General features: G+C 49.8%; 1 protein-coding gene across 2 annotated transcripts in view; it reads left to right on the top strand.

Moving 5' to 3' along the window:
- The first annotated feature begins 1,985 nt into the window (after nucleotides 1-1,985).
- Nucleotides 1,986-18,754, top strand: part of NTN1 (netrin 1) — a 221,445-nt gene continuing 204,676 nt past the window's right edge. Inside the window, exons 1-2 of one of the 2 annotated variants that reach the window (XM_030800343.1) lie at nucleotides 1,986-2,023; nucleotides 2,744-3,822. In XM_030800343.1, coding sequence (XP_030656203.1) covers nucleotides 2,805-3,822 — 1,018 coding nt within the window. In that variant the 5' untranslated portion in view covers nucleotides 1,986-2,023; nucleotides 2,744-2,804. Of the gene's footprint in view, nucleotides 2,024-2,084; nucleotides 2,304-2,743; nucleotides 3,823-18,754 lie in introns of those variants that run through there. The other variant, XM_030800344.1, reaches the window with a different exon arrangement.

Here is an 18,754-nt window from a genome sequence, read left to right as displayed (position 1 = left end):
ATCAGCTATAATATTCAAATGTGTCAACTCACGTGACGCTCACAACCCAGTGGGGTAGAAAGTATTATCTCCCTTGTACAGATGGAGGAAACCAAGGCATAGACTTGCCATAGTCACACAGCAGAGGCAGAATTTGAACCCAGGTACCCTGGTACCGAAGCGTTTGCTCCTAAGAGCTATGCTGCCTTTCAGTATACCATTGCGATTTCACAGGTCACCATGGTTAATCATTTCATTTATTTCCTTTGACCTCACTTTTAATTTGTTATTGTGTCATATTTTATGTACCCTTGTAAGTTACCTGAAATCCTTTCTGCCACAAGGTGAGGTAAGGCATAAATAAACAGTGCAGAGTGTGGTAAACGGCACAAGAAGGCAAAGCTAAATTGCTACCCCGGGGTGAGAAGATGAATCCAGGCTGTCCTGCAATGGAATGGATTTATTTTCTTGAGCTGTGGTGAGCTCCTATCCCTGGAAGAGCTGGCTTGGGTGGCCGTCTCTCTGGAAGGCTGGGGAAGGCCTTCTTCCAAGGAGACGGAGCTGGGCCCGAGGAGCCCCGAGGCCCCTTCTTAGATTCTCAGGGCTTATGAAAATGCCAATAAGACAAACTGAGGCACTTAATGGAGCTAATGCAGCAAGGCAGCCCTTGGGCCAGAACCAGGACCTGGGGCTTTTCATCCGGGTCTATTACTGGACCACACATCTACAAGTAACAAATAAACGAGCAGAGATTCCGTTCCAAACTCTCGGCCCAGTGTATTCCTTTCCCAGGGCTCTCTGGCTGCTGTTGCAAGATGACCCAAGGATGCTGTCACTGTCCTCAATCTTTTTATTGGGGCGATGGAGAATGAGGCAAGGAGGGGCTGGGTGGCCCTGCAGATGCCCCATGACACCATCATTCGGCAGGGTTATGCATTTGACAAATGCCCTGCAGTGGAAGGAACCCAGGCTTCTCTTCCTGGGTTTGATGTTTACTTGGGGGTTGATCTTGTGCGAGTTTCTTCAGCTCCCGGGACCCTCAGTTTCCTCATCTGCAAAATGGAGTTAATACAACAGCAAAGCTGCTGTGGAGGTCCCATGAGCTATTACAGGGCTTTGCACCCTTAAAAATGCGGCTGAGGAAGTACCGATACGCCTGCCTCAGGGGATCTGGGGAGGGCTGGGCTGTCCCTATGCCTGAGACCAGGCAGGCCCGTCTTGGAGGGGCGGTGGCCAGCGTCCAGGTGCTGCCAGCTTCCTACCCCTTCAGCCTCCTGCCCACCACTGCTCCCTTGGCCAGAACGAAGCCGCGTTCCCGACAGACAGGCTCACGCACGGTGACATCCGTGGGAGTGCGGGCGAGCAGCCCCTCCTCGCCGGACCCCGGGGGCTTCAGGCAAGAATGGAGAGCAGGCAGAGGTCACATCCTCCTCCCCTTCCTCACGCTCCCGGGCTGCGTGCCCACAGGGGCACAGCCCTGTGCGCGGTGCCACCGGGGGCCATCAGGCTGGGTTAGAGGAAGGCCCGACCTCCGCGCAGCAAAGAAAACAAACACAGATGTGTTTGGCTGGGACCGGGAGGGAGAAAGTGGCCCCCTTCCCCCGCCCGCGCGCTCCCCAGGGCGTGAGGCTCTCCGGGCGGCGCGGGGCGCGGGCGAGACTGACAGTCCCCGGCGGCCCCTCCTCCCCCACGGGGTGCGCGCCCGGCCCGGCCCAGCCCCCTCTCCGGGGTTTCCCCGGGCGCTCTCCTCGCTTTCTCTTTGTCTCTGCTGTTCTTTCTCGGGCTCCCGGGTTCCCACCCGCCTGTGCTCTCCCTCTCGGGCGTCCCGGGCCGGTTCCCTTTAACTTTCTTCTTTCCCGGGGTGAAAACTTTGCTCGGAGCTGGCGGCAGCTCGCGGACGTTATTGGCCGGCGCCCCGCCCGGCGGCCCCGCCCCCCGCCCCCGCGCTCCCCTCCGCCCCTCACTCCCAGCGCGAGTGGCGGCGGCGGCGGCGGCGGAGCCTTCGGGGGCGAGCGCGCGTGTGTGTGAGTGCGCGCCGGCCAGCGTGAGTGTGTGCGCCCCGGGCGCGGGCAGGGCAGCACTCCGAGCTCGGCGGGAGCGGCGGGAGCCGGGCGGCCGCGTAGTCACTCGGGCAAGAGAGGCGGCGGCGGCGGCGGCGGGGCCGGGGCCGGGGCAGCGGCGGCCGCGCTGGGCATGGAGCTGGCAAGCCCGCGCTGAGGCGGGACGCGCCTGCTAGCAGCGAGCGAGAGGCTCTCCGGCGACCGGCGCGCGGGCTCCCCGGCGGGGCCAGGCAAACTTTTCTTTCTCTTTTGCCCCCTCCAGAGGTAAAGTCCCGAACGCGGACTCTCCGGCGGGGACGCGATCGGGGGGCATCTGAGAGGGACCCCGGGCTGCGAGAGGAAGGGGCGCGGGCCGTGCGGAGTCGGGGTCCCCCAGCTCTCCGACGCCCGAAACTTGGGGTGCGAGGGGGGCTGGCCGCGGACGGGGAGACCGGCTCAGGCATGCCCCTCGGGCGGCGTGGAGGCGGCGGTGGCGGGGAAGCAGAGCGTTCTCCCGCCGGGCGGGGAAGAAGGGGCGCGAGCGGTGCGGACTTGGAGGGCCCCGGCTTTGCCGCCCGCGGGACTTTGGGGGAGAGAGGCGGGCAGTCGGTTGCGGGGTGGGTGCCCAGGAAGCCGGGCGTTCTCCCGCATCCCCGCTCGCCACCCCGCCGAGAGCTGGAGGGCGCGGGGCGGGCTGGCTGAGCGCAGCTCCCTTCTCTCCGCAGGCGCCTTCTGCGGCAGGCGGACAGATCCTCCGCGGCAGGGCCGGGGCAAGCTGGACGCAGCATGATGCGCGCAGTGTGGGAGGCGCTGGCGGCGCTGGCGGCGGTGGCGTGCCTGGTGGGCGCGGTGCGCGGCGGGCCCGGGCTCAGCATGTTCGCGGGCCAGGCGGCGCAGCCCGACCCCTGCTCGGACGAGAACGGCCACCCACGCCGCTGCATCCCGGACTTTGTCAATGCGGCCTTCGGCAAGGACGTGCGCGTGTCCAGCACCTGCGGCCGGCCCCCGGCGCGCTACTGCGTGGTGAGCGAGCGCGGCGAGGAGCGGCTGCGCTCGTGCCACCTCTGCAACGCGTCCGACCCCAAGAAGGCGCACCCGCCCGCCTTCCTCACCGACCTCAACAACCCGCACAACCTGACGTGCTGGCAGTCCGAGAACTACCTGCAGTTCCCGCACAACGTCACGCTCACACTGTCCCTCGGCAAGAAGTTCGAAGTGACCTACGTGAGCCTGCAGTTCTGCTCGCCGCGGCCCGAGTCCATGGCCATCTACAAGTCCATGGACTACGGGCGCACGTGGGTGCCCTTCCAGTTCTACTCCACGCAGTGCCGCAAGATGTACAACCGGCCGCACCGCGCGCCCATCACCAAGCAGAACGAGCAGGAGGCCGTGTGCACCGACTCGCACACCGACATGCGCCCGCTCTCGGGCGGTCTCATCGCCTTCAGCACGCTGGACGGGCGGCCCTCGGCGCACGACTTCGACAACTCGCCTGTGCTGCAGGACTGGGTCACGGCCACCGACATCCGCGTGGCCTTCAGCCGCCTGCACACGTTCGGCGACGAGAACGAGGACGACTCGGAGCTGGCGCGCGACTCGTACTTCTACGCGGTGTCCGACCTACAGGTGGGCGGCCGGTGCAAGTGCAACGGCCACGCGGCCCGCTGCGTGCGCGACCGCGACGACAGCCTGGTGTGCGATTGCAGGCACAACACGGCCGGCCCGGAGTGCGACCGCTGCAAGCCCTTCCACTACGACCGGCCCTGGCAGCGCGCCACGGCCCGCGAAGCCAACGAGTGCGTGGGTGAGTGGGGTGCGGCGGCGGAGCCGGCGGCGGGTGGGGGCGCGGGCGGGAGCTGCTGGGCCTCGCAGCGGCGAGTTCATAGGAGCGCGGGTCGTGGGAACGGCGGGAGGCGCGTTCGCGGATGCCCGGGACCCGGGAGGGCTCAGAGCAGGTCCACTCGCTCGCGTGGCGCTCGTGGTGGACGTCCGAATTTGCGCCCAGTGCTCTCTGCGAAGCCATGAAGCAGCAGGAGAAATGTTCCCGGGAGGGGGTTTGGCAGAACATTTGCAGACAGGTCCCCGCTAACCCTGGATCCAAACTCAAACATTCATTGCCTTCCTCCTGGTTGGGTTGGACGCTGGGATTCACCTCCACCCACCCCCCTTTCCCAAGGCTGCAGCTGGGCTCGCGGTTGGGGACCCCGGCCCAGTTCCCGGGAAGTTCCAACTCCACACCTACAAATCCCTTGGGAGATGGCAAAGAACTATTTGCGGTTTGGGGTCAGTTCGGTACCCGACGAGTTTCACTCCTGCCCTCCATTTGTCTTTTCATGATTTGAAACTATTTTTTTTCTCTCTTTTGAACAGCGTGTTTGTGTTAGCAAAAGAAGAATGATGTGATTTCAATTAATTACTATCTGCTCATTACAAAGGAGCGTTCAGTAATTATTTTAAACGAATTCAATTCTTGTCTAAAAAAGTATACCAGATTTTTTTTATTAGCTTCAGGCTTTGGTGAAATTAAACAGTTTTGAATTAACTAAGGGTCCAGCTTCTCGCTTTTTAAATAGGGTTTCATTTCCTGAAAGGGAAATCTGACAAAACCGGGTGAATATGGCTGGGTCAGAAATGAGGCTAAAAAAGGATAGGTTCTGCTTCTGAACTGGACGACTTTGCTGCTGCAGAAGCTCTCAGAAATCAGTTTCTCCCCAGAAAAAAAAAGAAAAAGAAAAAGAAAAAGAAAAAGGGTGAGGGGAGGTAGCAAGACTACACCTTACTTTTTCAGTATGGGAAGTAAAGCTCCAAATCCCACATTTATTTGGGCGAAAATTATTTAGTCTGTAAATGTCCCATTTGGTGTGCATCCTTTATGAACGTACAAATTTTTCCTCTCCATCTCTCCATCTCAAACAGCCAGTGTGAGGCTCTTCAATTGCTTTGCCCGCTGAGGCACATTTCAAAGTTTGCTGGTCCCCACAAACACACGTTTTGAGGTCTGGTTCTGATTAATTGTGTCATGTTGTTGTCGAATAGTTTGTGCCTCATGACTGTGGATGCAGAGTTTTGAGCAAGGGAATGGAAAACATGTCTTGGAGGGCCGGATCGCCGCAGAGGCCCAGTCAGGCGTCCTGGTCTGAAGACGCCGGGCCTCCCGCCTCCTGTTGCACCGGAGGCCTCCATTTTTACACTCGTGTCCCGCTCTTGCAGACCTAATTGTTTGTCCCCTTTCTTTTAAGGATCAGAACTAGTTTCCAGTCTGAAGACACTTTTCAAGATTTCGCAGAGAGAGAGAGAGAGTGTGTAGTTACACTCCGACTTAGTGGTCTTCTAGAATAAAATTCCTTTGATCTGCTCAGTTCCCTCGGAAATGTTGGTTTTTCCCATCTCTTCTTTTCCCCCTCCTTCCTCTTTTCTTTTCTTCCCTTTGTGCGTAAAAGCCCTTTATTGACATTTAAAGGGATTCCCAGGGTTTCGCTATCAGTTTTAGTTTGTATGTGCATATGAAAGATAACTTTGTCTTGTCACCAGCAGGGTCTAATTGGACAAATGCAAGTGAATACATTTAGGCGAATAAACTTGATGTGGTGGTGAAATTTCACTGGCTTGAAGATTTGCCTTAGCGTTGGTGTTGTTCAGATTCACCACCCACCCCCAGGTCTTGCTGTCACTTTGGATGTGGACATGTAACCTGCGTTTGTTATAATGATGGTCATGCACTTGAAATAATCTCTATAGTTTGGGATTTTTGTCTCTTGACCAAAGCAGTAACTATGCACACAAATTGGATTGACCTTTTTTTATTGGCTAAATTGAGCAATCAACATATTAACGAATGTAATTAGTAAACGTTTTTGTTCAAAAAGTTTAATTAGGCTTAATAAGTACATAATCTACATGACAAATGATTGGCTAACAATATTTTTCTGGGTTTTACTAAGTTATTTTAATTCCCAGTAGTTAAAGTATATTTAAATCTTGCCAATTATTCAGTCATCTCATAAAAGCAAAGCCAATTCAACTATGTTAAAGTTATTTATAGTTTCCTTTTTGAATAGATGTTCTGATACCTTGTAGATATAGCTGGGAACATCAGATTGAAGTTCCCATAAAGTCTTAATTGAAGTCTTAGTGATTTTTCCATCATTCTGTAAAAGAGAAAGACAGCAAGGACAATTTAGGGGTGATTTACAATTAAAGGTTGAGCTTTTTATGAAAAGGCCCTGTAGTGGAGATATGTGAATGAATTAGTATTTGACAGGTGTTCTGAGATACTGAAGGGCACTGTGCTAGGAAAAAGCATTAATAAATCCTTCAAAAGTAACTTTGGACTATCAGAGACTCAGATTTTCCTCCCAACATAATCTCTTCTTGTGAATTTCACGCCGTTGACATATAAAGTCAAGCTACCCAGAGTATTTACGACTATGGCAAAGTCAGGAAGTGTATATATTTTTAATTCCCATAATCAGTCTTAATAACAATGAGCCTATTACTGTGCTATTCGGTCTTTGCTTTTATAAGATAATGATACATGATTTATAATAAATTGAAATGGTACCCTTCCCTAGGTTAACCCTGCGCCCCTGCCCCCCGCAAAGAAAACCCCCTAAAATTTACCAATTTACCAATATTATATTTGACTGAACAGTCCTTTGACATAGGGCCATGGTCCTTATAGATGACTAAGAAATTCACATATCCTATATGTTTTCTTTGGTCCAGTTTTCTTTTTGGTGTTGTTTCAAGGTCAAGCTCTCTATGGAATAAAATGTGAACTTTCGTAAAGCCCAGTTATACTTTAAATGCAATTTTGGATTTCTTCCGGGGGGGAAAAACAACCCTCAAAACAATATGAAAGACAAGACTATGTATAACGTTACAGCCTTGACAGCTCTCAGTGGAATAACTAAATACTTTCTTCCGCCCATATGGATCAGCAGTGTTCACATGCTTTTATACACATGTGCATTCACGTTCATTGTGTAAAGAAGTACCCACGCATGGTGGGGGTGTGTGTACATTCAAGGCAAAATGCATGAACAGTTTTAAACCACCTGGGTTGCTAGGCCCCTTTCCCCCCTCCCCGCCCTTCCCTTTTTTCAAAAGAGCATCTGAAGACCATATTGTGTTTCATAAATTATTGACATCAGTTTTAATCATTGTCCCCCTGACGTCGGAGCTGTGTTACTATTTAGTGCCTGACGCGGCATGCTGTTTAATCTTACTGTGGAGTTGTCAGCATGAGCCCCTGCCTGGCTTGTGACAGGTTGAGCTTATGAAAACTTGTTTTGCGACTCACTGTATGGCTTTGCATTGCCCAGCTGTAACCCAAAACCCACACGAAAGATGTCTCTGCAAGACGAGCACTGTGCTGGGTTGGCCTCTTATGGTCATAGGTACCTGCAACATAATGCTCGTAATTGTTTAAACATGGCTTTAGGTTGGGGGTCAGGGGGATGTCCTCATGCTGTCGGTAGCTCTGATGCTTGGTCCACCCTCATTCATCCCTGGCAAGAGAGGGAGGTTATATTGGAGGTGTTGCCATGAGAAATCCAATGCCCCACTAAAGATTCTTGCAAAAATCAGAAGGCTAAAATTATTTGCTGCTTAGTCCAGAGCCTGGCACATAGCTATAGATGAGTGAATGTTTTTAATAATCATAGTAATTATTATGATTATTGTCATTATGATGATTAACCCTGGAGGACTTACTCTTTGCCAAGCACTCACGTTAATTTAGACATTTAATCACTGTGACTGTGCTAATAATAGGGACTATAATTGTACTTATTTTAGAGATGAGGAAACTGTGGCCTAGAGACATTAGATGGTTTACCCTAAGTCACATAGCTACTGGGTGGTGAAGCTGGGACTCCAGCCTGACGTTTGTGCTTTGTTTTATTGCATCCATTGTGCTGTTTTTCCATAGAATGAATGGATGGGTGGATGGAAGAATGGATGAATGAATGAATGGCAGCGATATATCCATGTGTAGGAGAAAAGCTGGAACAACCTATTGCTTCTTGCTAGAACTGGGCATGGTTCCCTTGTTGTGTTGCATTATATGTTTTACATCATATTAATTATATTTTATTGTATTATATTCATACATACTTAACATGAAGTTGTATATAAGAAGTTTTCTTTTGTCTTAGCCATCAGGCCTGCTTGGAGCTGGAAGTTTGGGACTATGAATGAAGGGGATTTAGATACTTTCCTGGGGGTTCTTGGGATCCACAGGTGTTGCTTTCTTGGCCACGTCTTTCTTGATTTCAGGGCCTGTGGTCTCCCTCAAAGGTGGCGAAGCTGAGCTGTGGGTAGTCAGAACCCCTCTTTAAGAAGGCCTTCCTCCAGCCTGGCCAACATGGTGAAACCCCGTCTCTACTAAAGATACAAAAAATTAGCTGGGCATAGTGGCGGGCCCCTGTAATCCCAGCTGCTAGGGAGGCTGAGGCAGGAGAATCGCTTGAACCTGGGAGGCGGAGGTCGCAGTGAGCCGGGATTGCGCCACTGCACTCCAGCCCTGGTGACAGAGTGAGACTCTGTCTCCAAAAAAAAAAAAAAAAAGAAGGCCTTCTCTTTTCACTCTAGCGTTCACTATCCCTTTGCTTCACTGGAACGTATTGAAAAAATCCAGAAAGTGGCTGAAAGTACTGTTGCCAAAGAGAGGAGGTGGATGGGGGATGGTATGTCCCGGCCACTGGTGTGGTGCTGCTAGGTACAGTTGACGTGAGTCAGCAGCACAGGGCTGTCATTCATCTCTACTGGCCCCATGGCAGCTGGAGTGAGGTTCTCTGCTGGGATCCTCATTAGCACCTGGTGATCAGGACCCTCCAGGCAAGGGGGCCGCTCCCTGCTCCACCCAGAGCAGGGAGGCAGGTTTGTCAGGGGAAACCTTCTGGGGTGGGTCTGCGTGTTTCCAGGCTCTTCCACGCTCTCTATTAGCCCTGCCCAGTCTTCTCTCTGACCTCCTCCTCCTGTAGAAAAATGAGATCCTCAGAAAAGTATTTGAGACTTTATGTCCAGAGTAAATATTGGAAAGGCAGTGGGTTGAAATTCAGATGTTCCCTGGAAGGAATCCCCTCATTTTCTGCTCACAGCTGGTATCGATATTTCCTTCTTGAGATGAGTTGTGCTTTTCATTAAGTAAATTTTTTGTCTTGGGATTAAACCAACATTGTATTCTTAATAGACTTTTATGTTTACACTTCAAAAGTCCACTGGATTGTTACTCGTGTTATCTTGATGGCTTCTACAGTGTCTGCAATGCACACTGCCTTCACCAAAATAAATGGCTCTCTAGGGAACTGGATTATAAAACGGCCTTATCTGTGGATGCACAAATACGGATATTTTGTGAGCCAGTATTTTTTTTTTCGTCCTTTCAGAAGGTGTTAATCATACCTTGGGTTTCTGCAGTGCCTTTCATTATAGGGAGACGGGAGGTCTCGGAGGGCTTTTGAAATGCTCAGGACTTAAGCCTAATACTTGTAGAGCAGGCCCACAGCATTTTGCCTGTCGTCTGGAAGCCCTTGTGGTCTCTGCAGGCTCAGAAGGCATGGTGTTGGTCTGGGTGGCCTGGGAGCTGCAGAGTTTAAAATGTCCATCCATGGTGGTTGTGGGGTTGCGTCCTGAAGACAGACCACAAACTCCTATTGAGTGCCAGGCATTGTCCTAGGTGCTTTATGTGTGCTTTGTTTCAATTAATCAGATTGCCACAAGGAACGGAAGCTTTTCAAAGACAGATGTCCTGGCCATCAAAGGGCAGCTTTTACACAAACAGGACTAAGTGTGGATAAGTCTGCAGGGCACATCTCGGCTTATTCTGTGACACTGTTGCATACAGAGGGAGCAGGGGGTATCGGGAGCGTTTGTTTGGAAGACTGATCACATAAAAGCCGTGTCCTATTATAGCCAACTCGGAGGGACAGTTGTTCTGAATAGTGCTTGAAAGAAGTGAGCTGCCTGGGCCAGTCCTCTAGACACAGACATTCACCTCAAAGCTATCTGCTCTCATGAGGTTTGACTTGTGTAGCACAACTTAGTGAGCTCAGTATTGCATTCCTGTCTCCTTACTCCAAAAATGGATCTCTGTTGTAAACTAAGAAGAAGATTTTAATTTGCCTTTTAAAAGTTGTATCATTGGCCGGGCGCGGTGGCTCACGCCTGTAATCCCAGCACTTTGGGAGGTTGAGCCGGGCAGATCATGAGGTCAGGAGATGGAGACCATCCTGGCCAACATGGTGAAACCCCGTGTCTACTAAAAATACAAAAATTAGCTGGGGGTGGTGGCACATGCCTGTAATCCCAGCTACTTGGGAGGCTGAGGCAGGAGAATTGCTTGAACCAGGGACTCGGAGGTTGCGATGAGCTGAGATTACCCCACTGCACTCTAGCCTGGCAACAGAGCGAAACTCCATCTCAAAAAAAAAAAAAAAAAAGAAAAGAAAAAGTTACATAATTTATGTGAATTTCTCCCCACATCAAAAGGCCTTGGCTAGGTGTGTATTCAGCCTCAAATACATTATTTTGTGCCAGTTCTCCCCTCTGATGGAGAGAAGGGACTGTGGCCATGTGTTTGATGAGATACAGAATGTCTCCCATCTGACCCTTTTCTTTTTCTCCCAGAGCTTAAGTTCCTGTCCCAAGCCTCCTCCACAATGGACAGTTCTATCAGAGGCAGCTGCTGGCACTCAGACCACAAAGGAAGATACTCTCTGAGGGGAAAGGGGTACCTGTGGTTCAGGAGTACCACCAAGGAATGGAAAGCTGTGCTCCGCCCTTGCCTGTGTCAGGGCCACCCCTAGCAATCCCTGGACCTTCTGTCATTGGGATTAGTGTACTAACTACGGTTAGGGTGAAATGAATTCACACTGCAGTGCATTGGTGCATGTGAAGAAGACCTAGAAGAAAGATGATTCTGTGGTTGGACGCAGTGGCTCACGCCTGTAATCCCAGCACTTTGGGAGGCCGAGGCGGGCGGATCACGAGGTCAGGAGTTCGAAACCAGCCTGGCCAACACGGTGAAACCCTTAACTCTACTAAAAATACAAAAATTAGTCAGGCGTGGTGGCGCGTGCCTGTAATCCCAGCTACTTGGGAGGCTGAGGCAGGAGAATTGCTTGAACCCGAGAGGCAGAGGTTGCAGTGAGCCAAGATCACACCACTGTACTCCAGCCTGACAGTGACAGAGCAAGACTCAGAAAAAAAAGAAAAGAAAAAAAAAGAAAGATGGTTCTGTAAGTGTAGTAGACCTCCGGATTATTTAAAGGGTTCAAGTAAATTTGTTGGGCGAGAACTTTAAAAGCAGAAAGTAACACTCCGGTTCACTTCTCAACTCAGCTAGTGCCTTGCTGAGGAAGGTCCTAGAAGTCTGTCTTCCTGGAGGATTCAGGACTGGCCTGTGTAAGGTCTCAGCTCTCTGTGCACGTGGTCATATTTTAGTTGGGGACCCATCTGTGCCCCCTCCTGGCTGGTGCTATTGCTAGATTTTCTAGGTTTTTCCCGCGTCTTTTTCTGCCTGAAGATAAGAGAGATTATTGGTTGTCGTGTCCAATTTTCACACATTCCAGAGACTCCACACTTAAGTGAGACAATCTGTAGGACTACAGGGACCTTTAAAGGGGCTGGCTTTAAATAACTTGAGTCCTATGTAAGGAAATGAGGTAGATCTCTGAGTTTCCTGAGGGCCTGTATGCTGTGCTGCATTCCATATTTGAAGTCCCCAAGTGAGGGACACTTCCTGCCTGCTTGATTGCTGTTGTCAGGGCTTCTGATTTCGTCTTGTTTCTGCTTTGGGGCGGCCGTGGTGAGTACCCAGCAAATAAACGCACCACCACTCCCGCATTCTAAAACCAGGGCGGACATTGACAATCAACGGCAGCATGCTTTCCTCCTAAGTCCAGAAATGATCTTACAATATTAGACTCCTCAATATAACTCCTTAGGCAGAATTAGCCCATGAGATGAAAACTATCTGCCATTTTTGGTCCCCTTCTGAAGACCTTCCCCTTCCCCAACCTGCAGACAGAGAAGTACTTCGTATACATGGACATTTCTGCAGCATTTACTGTTCAGGTGGCTCTGTTTGGTCTGGGCATGTAAAGAAATGTAAAGTAGACCAGGCACGATGGCTCACACCTGTAATCCTAGCACTTTGGGAGGTCGAGGCAGGCAGATTATTTGAGGTCGGGAGTTCGAGACCAGCCTGGCCAACATGGTGAAACCTCATCTCTACTAAAAATACAAAAACAAACAAAAAACTAGCCTGGCATGGTGGCCCACACCTGTAATCCTAACTACTCAGAGGCTGAGGCAGGAGAATCTCTTGAACCTGGGAGGCCGAGATTGCAGTGAGTCGAGATTATGCCACTGTACTCCAGCCTGGGTGATAGAGATGGTGTCTCAAAAACAAAAAAAAAGAAGATAAAAAAATAAAAAGAAAAGAAATGTAAAGTGGATGCCCTCCCTGCAGGTGAAATATGTTTCCATCAAGGAGGCTGTGCATGTGAGAAGGTGCAGACGTGTCCACTTGCAGTAACCCTGAACGCAGATGGGTGCCCCCAATGAGGCACTTTGCTGAGTGTCTGGGGCACAGGGAGGGTCCGAGGGTCTTGAGAGGAAGAGCATTCTGGATTTGGCTCCTTACCACGGAAGGATTGGATTTTAGTCCACGTCACATTTTCCTGCTGCATTTGTTCTGTCGTAGTGTATTTGTTTTCTCCCATGCCAAGAATTTGAGAGACCATGATTCCCTGAAAAGAGTGGTCCCCCCAGGAATGTCCGCCCCGACGTTTCTGGGCAGGTCCTCCAGAACTGCCTTGGATCTTGAAACAAAAGCTTATCACTGACCCTACACTCAAAAGAAATTACGCCCCAACCTGGGCCAGGACACTGGTGCCTGAGGCTTCCTGGGGCTTCTCCCACCTGAAGGTTGTTCCTTCCACTCAGAACTACGTCTGTGTGTTATTGAGGGACAAGGACTCATCTCCGTCACAAACCACTGCCCTCAGTGCTCTGCTTACATTTGGGCTGGTGCAGAAAGTGCCGAACAAGAATAGTTCCAATCCCAGCATGAAAAAGAAAACACATGTGTTTACAGATACAGAATTTGGCATCTGAAACGTGAAAGTACCTTTGGGTTGGGCGGCCCCAGGGCAGAGCTGTTGGACACGGCCCCCCCCCCATTCCCCCGCCCTCAGCCCTTTGGCCAGCTCGTTTTCCTCTCCCCGAAGCCAGACCTCAGAGGTGGGCAGGTCGATCTCAGCCAACTCTTTATTCCCACACCCAGCCCTGTCTCATTCTGTGGCTCAGAACCGGGAGAGAATTCACGGTGAGAAAGTGCTTGGTCTTCTGAGCTGCCATGAGGAAGGAAACTGCTTCTTGCTCCAATCCACAGAAATCAATCCTTCTTTTTTTTTTTTTTTCTTTTTTTGACAGAATCTCACTCTATCGTCGAGGCTGGAGTGCAGTGGCACCGTGTCAGCTCACTGCAACCTCTGTCTCCTGGGTTCAAGTGATTCTCCTGCCTCAGCCTCCTGAATAGCTGGGATTACAGGCACCCACCATCGCGCCCAGCTAGTTTTTATATTTTTAGTAGAGACGGGGTTTCACCATGCTGGCCAGGCTGGTCTCGAACTCCTGACCTTAGGTAATCCACCCGCCTTGGCCTCCCAAAGTGCTGGGATTATAGGCGTGAGCCACTGCGCCTGGCCCAATCCTTTTTAAACCATGTTTTTGGGCAGACTTGCCATCCTGGTACCCAGAAATGCTAGAGAAGAATGGGGCTGAACAGTCCTATTTCTTACCTCAGTTTATTGTTTGAACCAGGGGTAGAGAGGTTGTTTGTTTGTTTGTTTTAATCGAAGATGTCTGCAGAAGAAGTGAGGCACATGTAAGTGAGAATCAAGTTGCGATTTTCCTGATCTGTAGAAAGTATTTAGTTCTGGCCAGGCACAGCAGCTCACACCAGTAATCCCAGCACTTTGGGAGGCTGAGGCGGAAGGATTGCTTGAGCCTGGGAGTTTGAGATCAGACTGGGCAGCATAGCAAGACTGCCGTCTCTACAAAAATAAAAAAAGAAAGTACTTAGTTGGCTGGGCATGGTGGCTCACGCCTGTAATCCCAGCACTTTTGGAAGGCCAAGGCAGGCGGATCACCTGAGGTTGGAAGTTCGAGACCAGCCCGACCAACATGGCGAAACCCCGTCTGTACTAAAAATACAAAATTAGCCGGGCATGGTGGCACACGCCTGTAATCCCAGCTACTCGGGAGGCTGAGGCAGGAGAATTACTTGAATCCGGGAGGCAGAGGTTGCAGTGAGCAGAGATCACACCATTGCACTCCAGCCTGGGCAACAAGAGCAAAACTCCATCTCAAAAAAAAAGAAAAGAAAAGAAAGAAAGTACTTAGTTACTTAGTTTTAAGTCAAGATCAGAGAGCACAACATTCTATCTACTGAAGTGTGAAATACCAAGATACATGTATTAGGGGCAATGGTGAGAGAACACCCGTCTTTGACTTCAGACTGGCTGGGTTTAAATTCCAGTTCCACCAGGAGTGTGGACTTGGGTAAGTTAAGCTGTCTGTGCCTTTGATGCCTTGGTGTCCTGGGGGCCCAGCTCAAGACCACCTTGATAGATTGGATAGGGTGGGGAGTGTGAGGAGCCCTGTGTTCTGCCTTGAAAGAGGGCTCAGAGGAGGGGTACAGGAAGGAGACCCAGAGATAGGGTTCTGATCCTAGAGCTTGGGATTTTATCAGCACACATCTCTATAGCCTTTATTATCACCATGCACTGTTCTAAGCCCTTTATAAGTATTACCTCATTTAATCCTCATAACAGCCCTATCAGGGCTTGTTATTCTTTTTTTTTCTTTTTCATTTTTTAAGATGGAGTCTTGCACTGTCACCCAGGCTGGAGTGCAGTAGTACGATCTCAGCTCGCTACAACCTCTGCCTCTCAGGTTCAAGAGATTCTCCTGCCTCAGCCTCTGGAGTAGCTGAGATTACAGGCGTGCACCACCACGCCCAGCTAATTTTTGTATTTTTAGTAGAGACGGGGTTTCACCATGTTGGCCAGGCTGGTCTCGAACTCCTGACCTCAGGTGATCCACCCATCTCAGCCTCCCAAAGTGCTGGGATTACAGGCGTGAGCCACCGTGCCTGGCCTTGTTATTCTTAAGTAAACTTCTTTATTGTAGTGCAACACATGTAGAGAAAATCCCATGAATTATGTGTCCAGTGCAAAGACTATTCATGATATGCACAGACTTGTATAACCAGCATCCGCATCAGGAACATACCAGCAACCCAGAAGCCGACCTGTGCGTCCACCCAGTTACCACGCCCCCTACCCACCATATATGGGTGTTGATTATTTTTGTTTATTTTTAAATTTATTTTTTTTTATTTATTTATTTTTAATTTTTTTTGAGACGGAGTCTTGCTCTGTTGCCCAGGCTGGAGTGCAGTGGTGCGATCTCGGCTCACTGCAAGCTTCGCATCCCGGGTTCACGCCATTCTCCTGCCTCAGCCTCCTGAGTAGTTGGGACTACAGGCGCCTGTCACCACGCCCGGCTAATTTTTTGTATTTTTAGTAAGAGACGGAGTTTCACCATGTTAGCCAGGATGGTCTTGATCTCCTGACCTCGTGATCGGCCCGCCTCGACCTCCCAAAGTGCTGAGATTACAAGCGTGAGCCACCGCGCCTGGCCGGGTTTTGATTATTTTTGAACTTGGTATAAATGGAATCATATTCCTGCTTCTTTTGCCCCATGTTACATTTGTGGTCTTCATCCATGTGTAGTAGTAGTTTCTTAGTTTCCATTGCTGGCCAGTATTGTGTGATATAAATGTATCACAGGGTATTTCTCCACTCCACTTATGGCAGGCATTTGGGCTGTTCCCAGGTTTTGGCTATTAACAGTAGCACTTCTGTGACCATACTTGTCCATGTCTTTTAATGCACATTTGAATGCACTTCTGCTAGGTGTGTATCAAGAAGGGGAATTGCTGGGTCCCAGGGTTTGGGCATCTGTTCAATTTCACTTTTATTTTTAACATTTTTTGAGACAAGGTCTCTGTCACCCAGCCTCCTGTCATCCAGCTTCCTGAGCTCAGGCAATCCTCCTGCTTCAGCCTCCTGAGTAGCTGGGATCACAGGTGCACATCACCACACTTGGCTATTTTTTTAAAAATTATTTGTAGAGGGTTGGGCATGGTGGATCACGCCTGTCATCCCAGCACTTTGGGAGGCTGAGGCAGGCAGATAACTTGAGGTCAGGAGTTCAAGACCAGCCTGGCCAGCATGTTGAAACCCCATCTCTACTAAAAATACAAAAATTAGCCGGGTATGGTGGCACGCGCCTATAATTCCAGCTACTTGGGAAGCTGAGGCATGAGAATTGCTTGAACCTGGGAGGCGGAGGTTGCAGTGAGCCAAGATGGTGCCACTGCACTCCAGCCTGAGCAATAGAGCAAGACTCTGTCTCAAAAAAGAAAAAACTATTTGTAGAGATGGGGGTCTCACTATGTTAGCCAGGCTGGTCTTGAATTCTTGAGCTCAAGGGATCCTTCCCTCTCAGACTCCCAGAGTGCTGGGATCATAGGCGTGAGCCACCGTGGTGGCACGTTCAGCTTTAATAGACAGTGGTTAAACTCTATTGAGTGGAAAGTGGTTGTACAAATTTATATCTGTATACAATTTTACAGGCAAAGAAACGGAGGCACATGGAGGTTAGTTAAGGTGCCTGAGGTCACACAGCTAGCAGGTGGCAGAACTGGAATTAGAATCCAGGCAGTGCGGCTCTGGAGGCTTGCTTTTCACCACTGGGCCAGGTCATCTCTTATCTTTTTTTTTTTTTTTTTTTTTTTTTTTTTTTGTAGAGACAGGGTCTCGCTCTGTCATCCAGCCTGGAGTACAGTGGTGTGATCACATCTCACTGCAGCCTTGAACTTCTGGGTTCAAGCAATCCTCGTGCCTCAGCCTCTCAGAGTGCTTAGATTACAGGCATGAGTCACCTGCTTGGCCTGCCACTTATCTTTAATCTGCATACTCCCTGACAGGAAAACTAGTAATACTGGGAAGCAAAGGTGACTTTGTACAAGTGTCTTTACTTCTCTGGGCCTCAGTTCCTCTCCTGTAAAACGAGGGGTTGGGTTACAAAGGTCATGTAATGATATTCTGTAGGTCCAGTGGAATATACTGCCTTCCTGAGGACTTCGTCAGTCTTCCTTAACGACCTCACCCCATTCCCTGCTCAACCAGAAGCAGCTCTATAACTTGAATGATACATTTTCCAACCCTACCCTTCCACTGGGGTTCCCTCAAAAGACTGTCAGGCTCTAACTGGGGGACCTCACTTGGGCCTACCCTCAAACCCTACTGACAATTTCCTCACCTCCCACTCTCCAGCTCTTCCACTTGCGGGGGTGGGGACAGGGGACTCTCCCTCTTTGCCTTCCAGTGTGTTCGCTAGCTGGTCTTCTCTCTTTAAATCATGAATGTTCAGGTGTATGAATTTTCACAAAGTGAGCTCACCTCTGTGTCTAGCACTAACATGAAGAAATACAGTATTTCCAGAAGGCTCCTCCCAACCCTCCAGGGTAACCACCATTCTGACTTCTAACACAATACATTTAATTTGCCTATTTTTGAACTTTATATAATTGAAATCATACTGTATGTTCTCTTCAATATCTGGTTTCTTTTGCTCAGCCTTATTTTCTTGTAAATAGTCTTAAACATAACTTATCCTATAGTCTTTGTTAGTTTGATGGATGATCTCAACTTCTTGGGGATACTGATCCTCTCGCTTATTTTGTCTGCTGACCTTTGCTCATGGTGAATGATTTCCTTATGTGTTTTGTACTTTCTGACTGTGAGCTTATCTTTATTTGGGATTTCATGGAAATCCCACTGCTGTTAGTTATGGAAATGCCCCTATCCATATGATTTTGCATTAATTCTGCCAGACATTCTAGAGGTATCACTGGACTAGGACCAAATTTTCCATTAATTAATCATCTTGAAAATTATTATATCAAATGAGGAGTATGTACTTGGCCTCTAAACCTTCCCAGGCCTGGGGTTTATTTTTCTCCCTCACTGAGGACTTTTTCTGCCTTTATCCAGAACTCTGGGTAGAGACAAACTTTTGCTGTCACCTTAGCCCAATGGACAAAGATTCTTCGTCCCCTTTTGACGCAGGGGGCATTTGGAAGGTCCAGGTTTTTTTGCCACTGCAATTACAGCTGCAGTTTCCTAGCTGGTCTCCCTTCCTTTATCTTTGTCCCTCAGCCTCCCTGGTCTCTTCTTAACACAGCAGCCAGAGATAACTGCCTGTGTATTAGTTCCCTGTTCACTCAGAGGAACACCCAGAACACTTAACGATGATTGCAAAGCTCTGTGTGGTCTGGCCCCTGCTTCCTCTCTATTCTCATCTCCTAGCACTTTCCTGCTCACTCACTCTGTTCCAGCTCCCAGGCCTCCTTGCTGTTAGTGGGTACACAGCTTATAGCCCTGGTACCCCAGCTGACTCTGGGCTTGAGATAGGCCCAGATATGCAAATAAATGACTCCCTAGGTTCCTTCAAGTCTTTGTTCAAATATCACTTCTGTGAGGCTTACCCACACTATTCTATTTATACTGCAAACAGCTCCCCTATTTGTGTCTATCTGACTCTCTCTGTCTCTCTCTCTTTCTCTCTCCTCTCCTCTCTCTCTCTCTCTCTCA

Source organism: Nomascus leucogenys, chromosome 19 (assembly GCF_006542625.1).
Source record: "Nomascus leucogenys isolate Asia chromosome 19, Asia_NLE_v1, whole genome shotgun sequence".
Taxonomy (NCBI): domain Eukaryota; kingdom Metazoa; phylum Chordata; class Mammalia; order Primates; family Hylobatidae; genus Nomascus; species Nomascus leucogenys.
The sequence above is the reverse complement of the archived record's forward strand: the minus strand, read 5'-3'. Positions and strand labels throughout refer to the sequence as shown.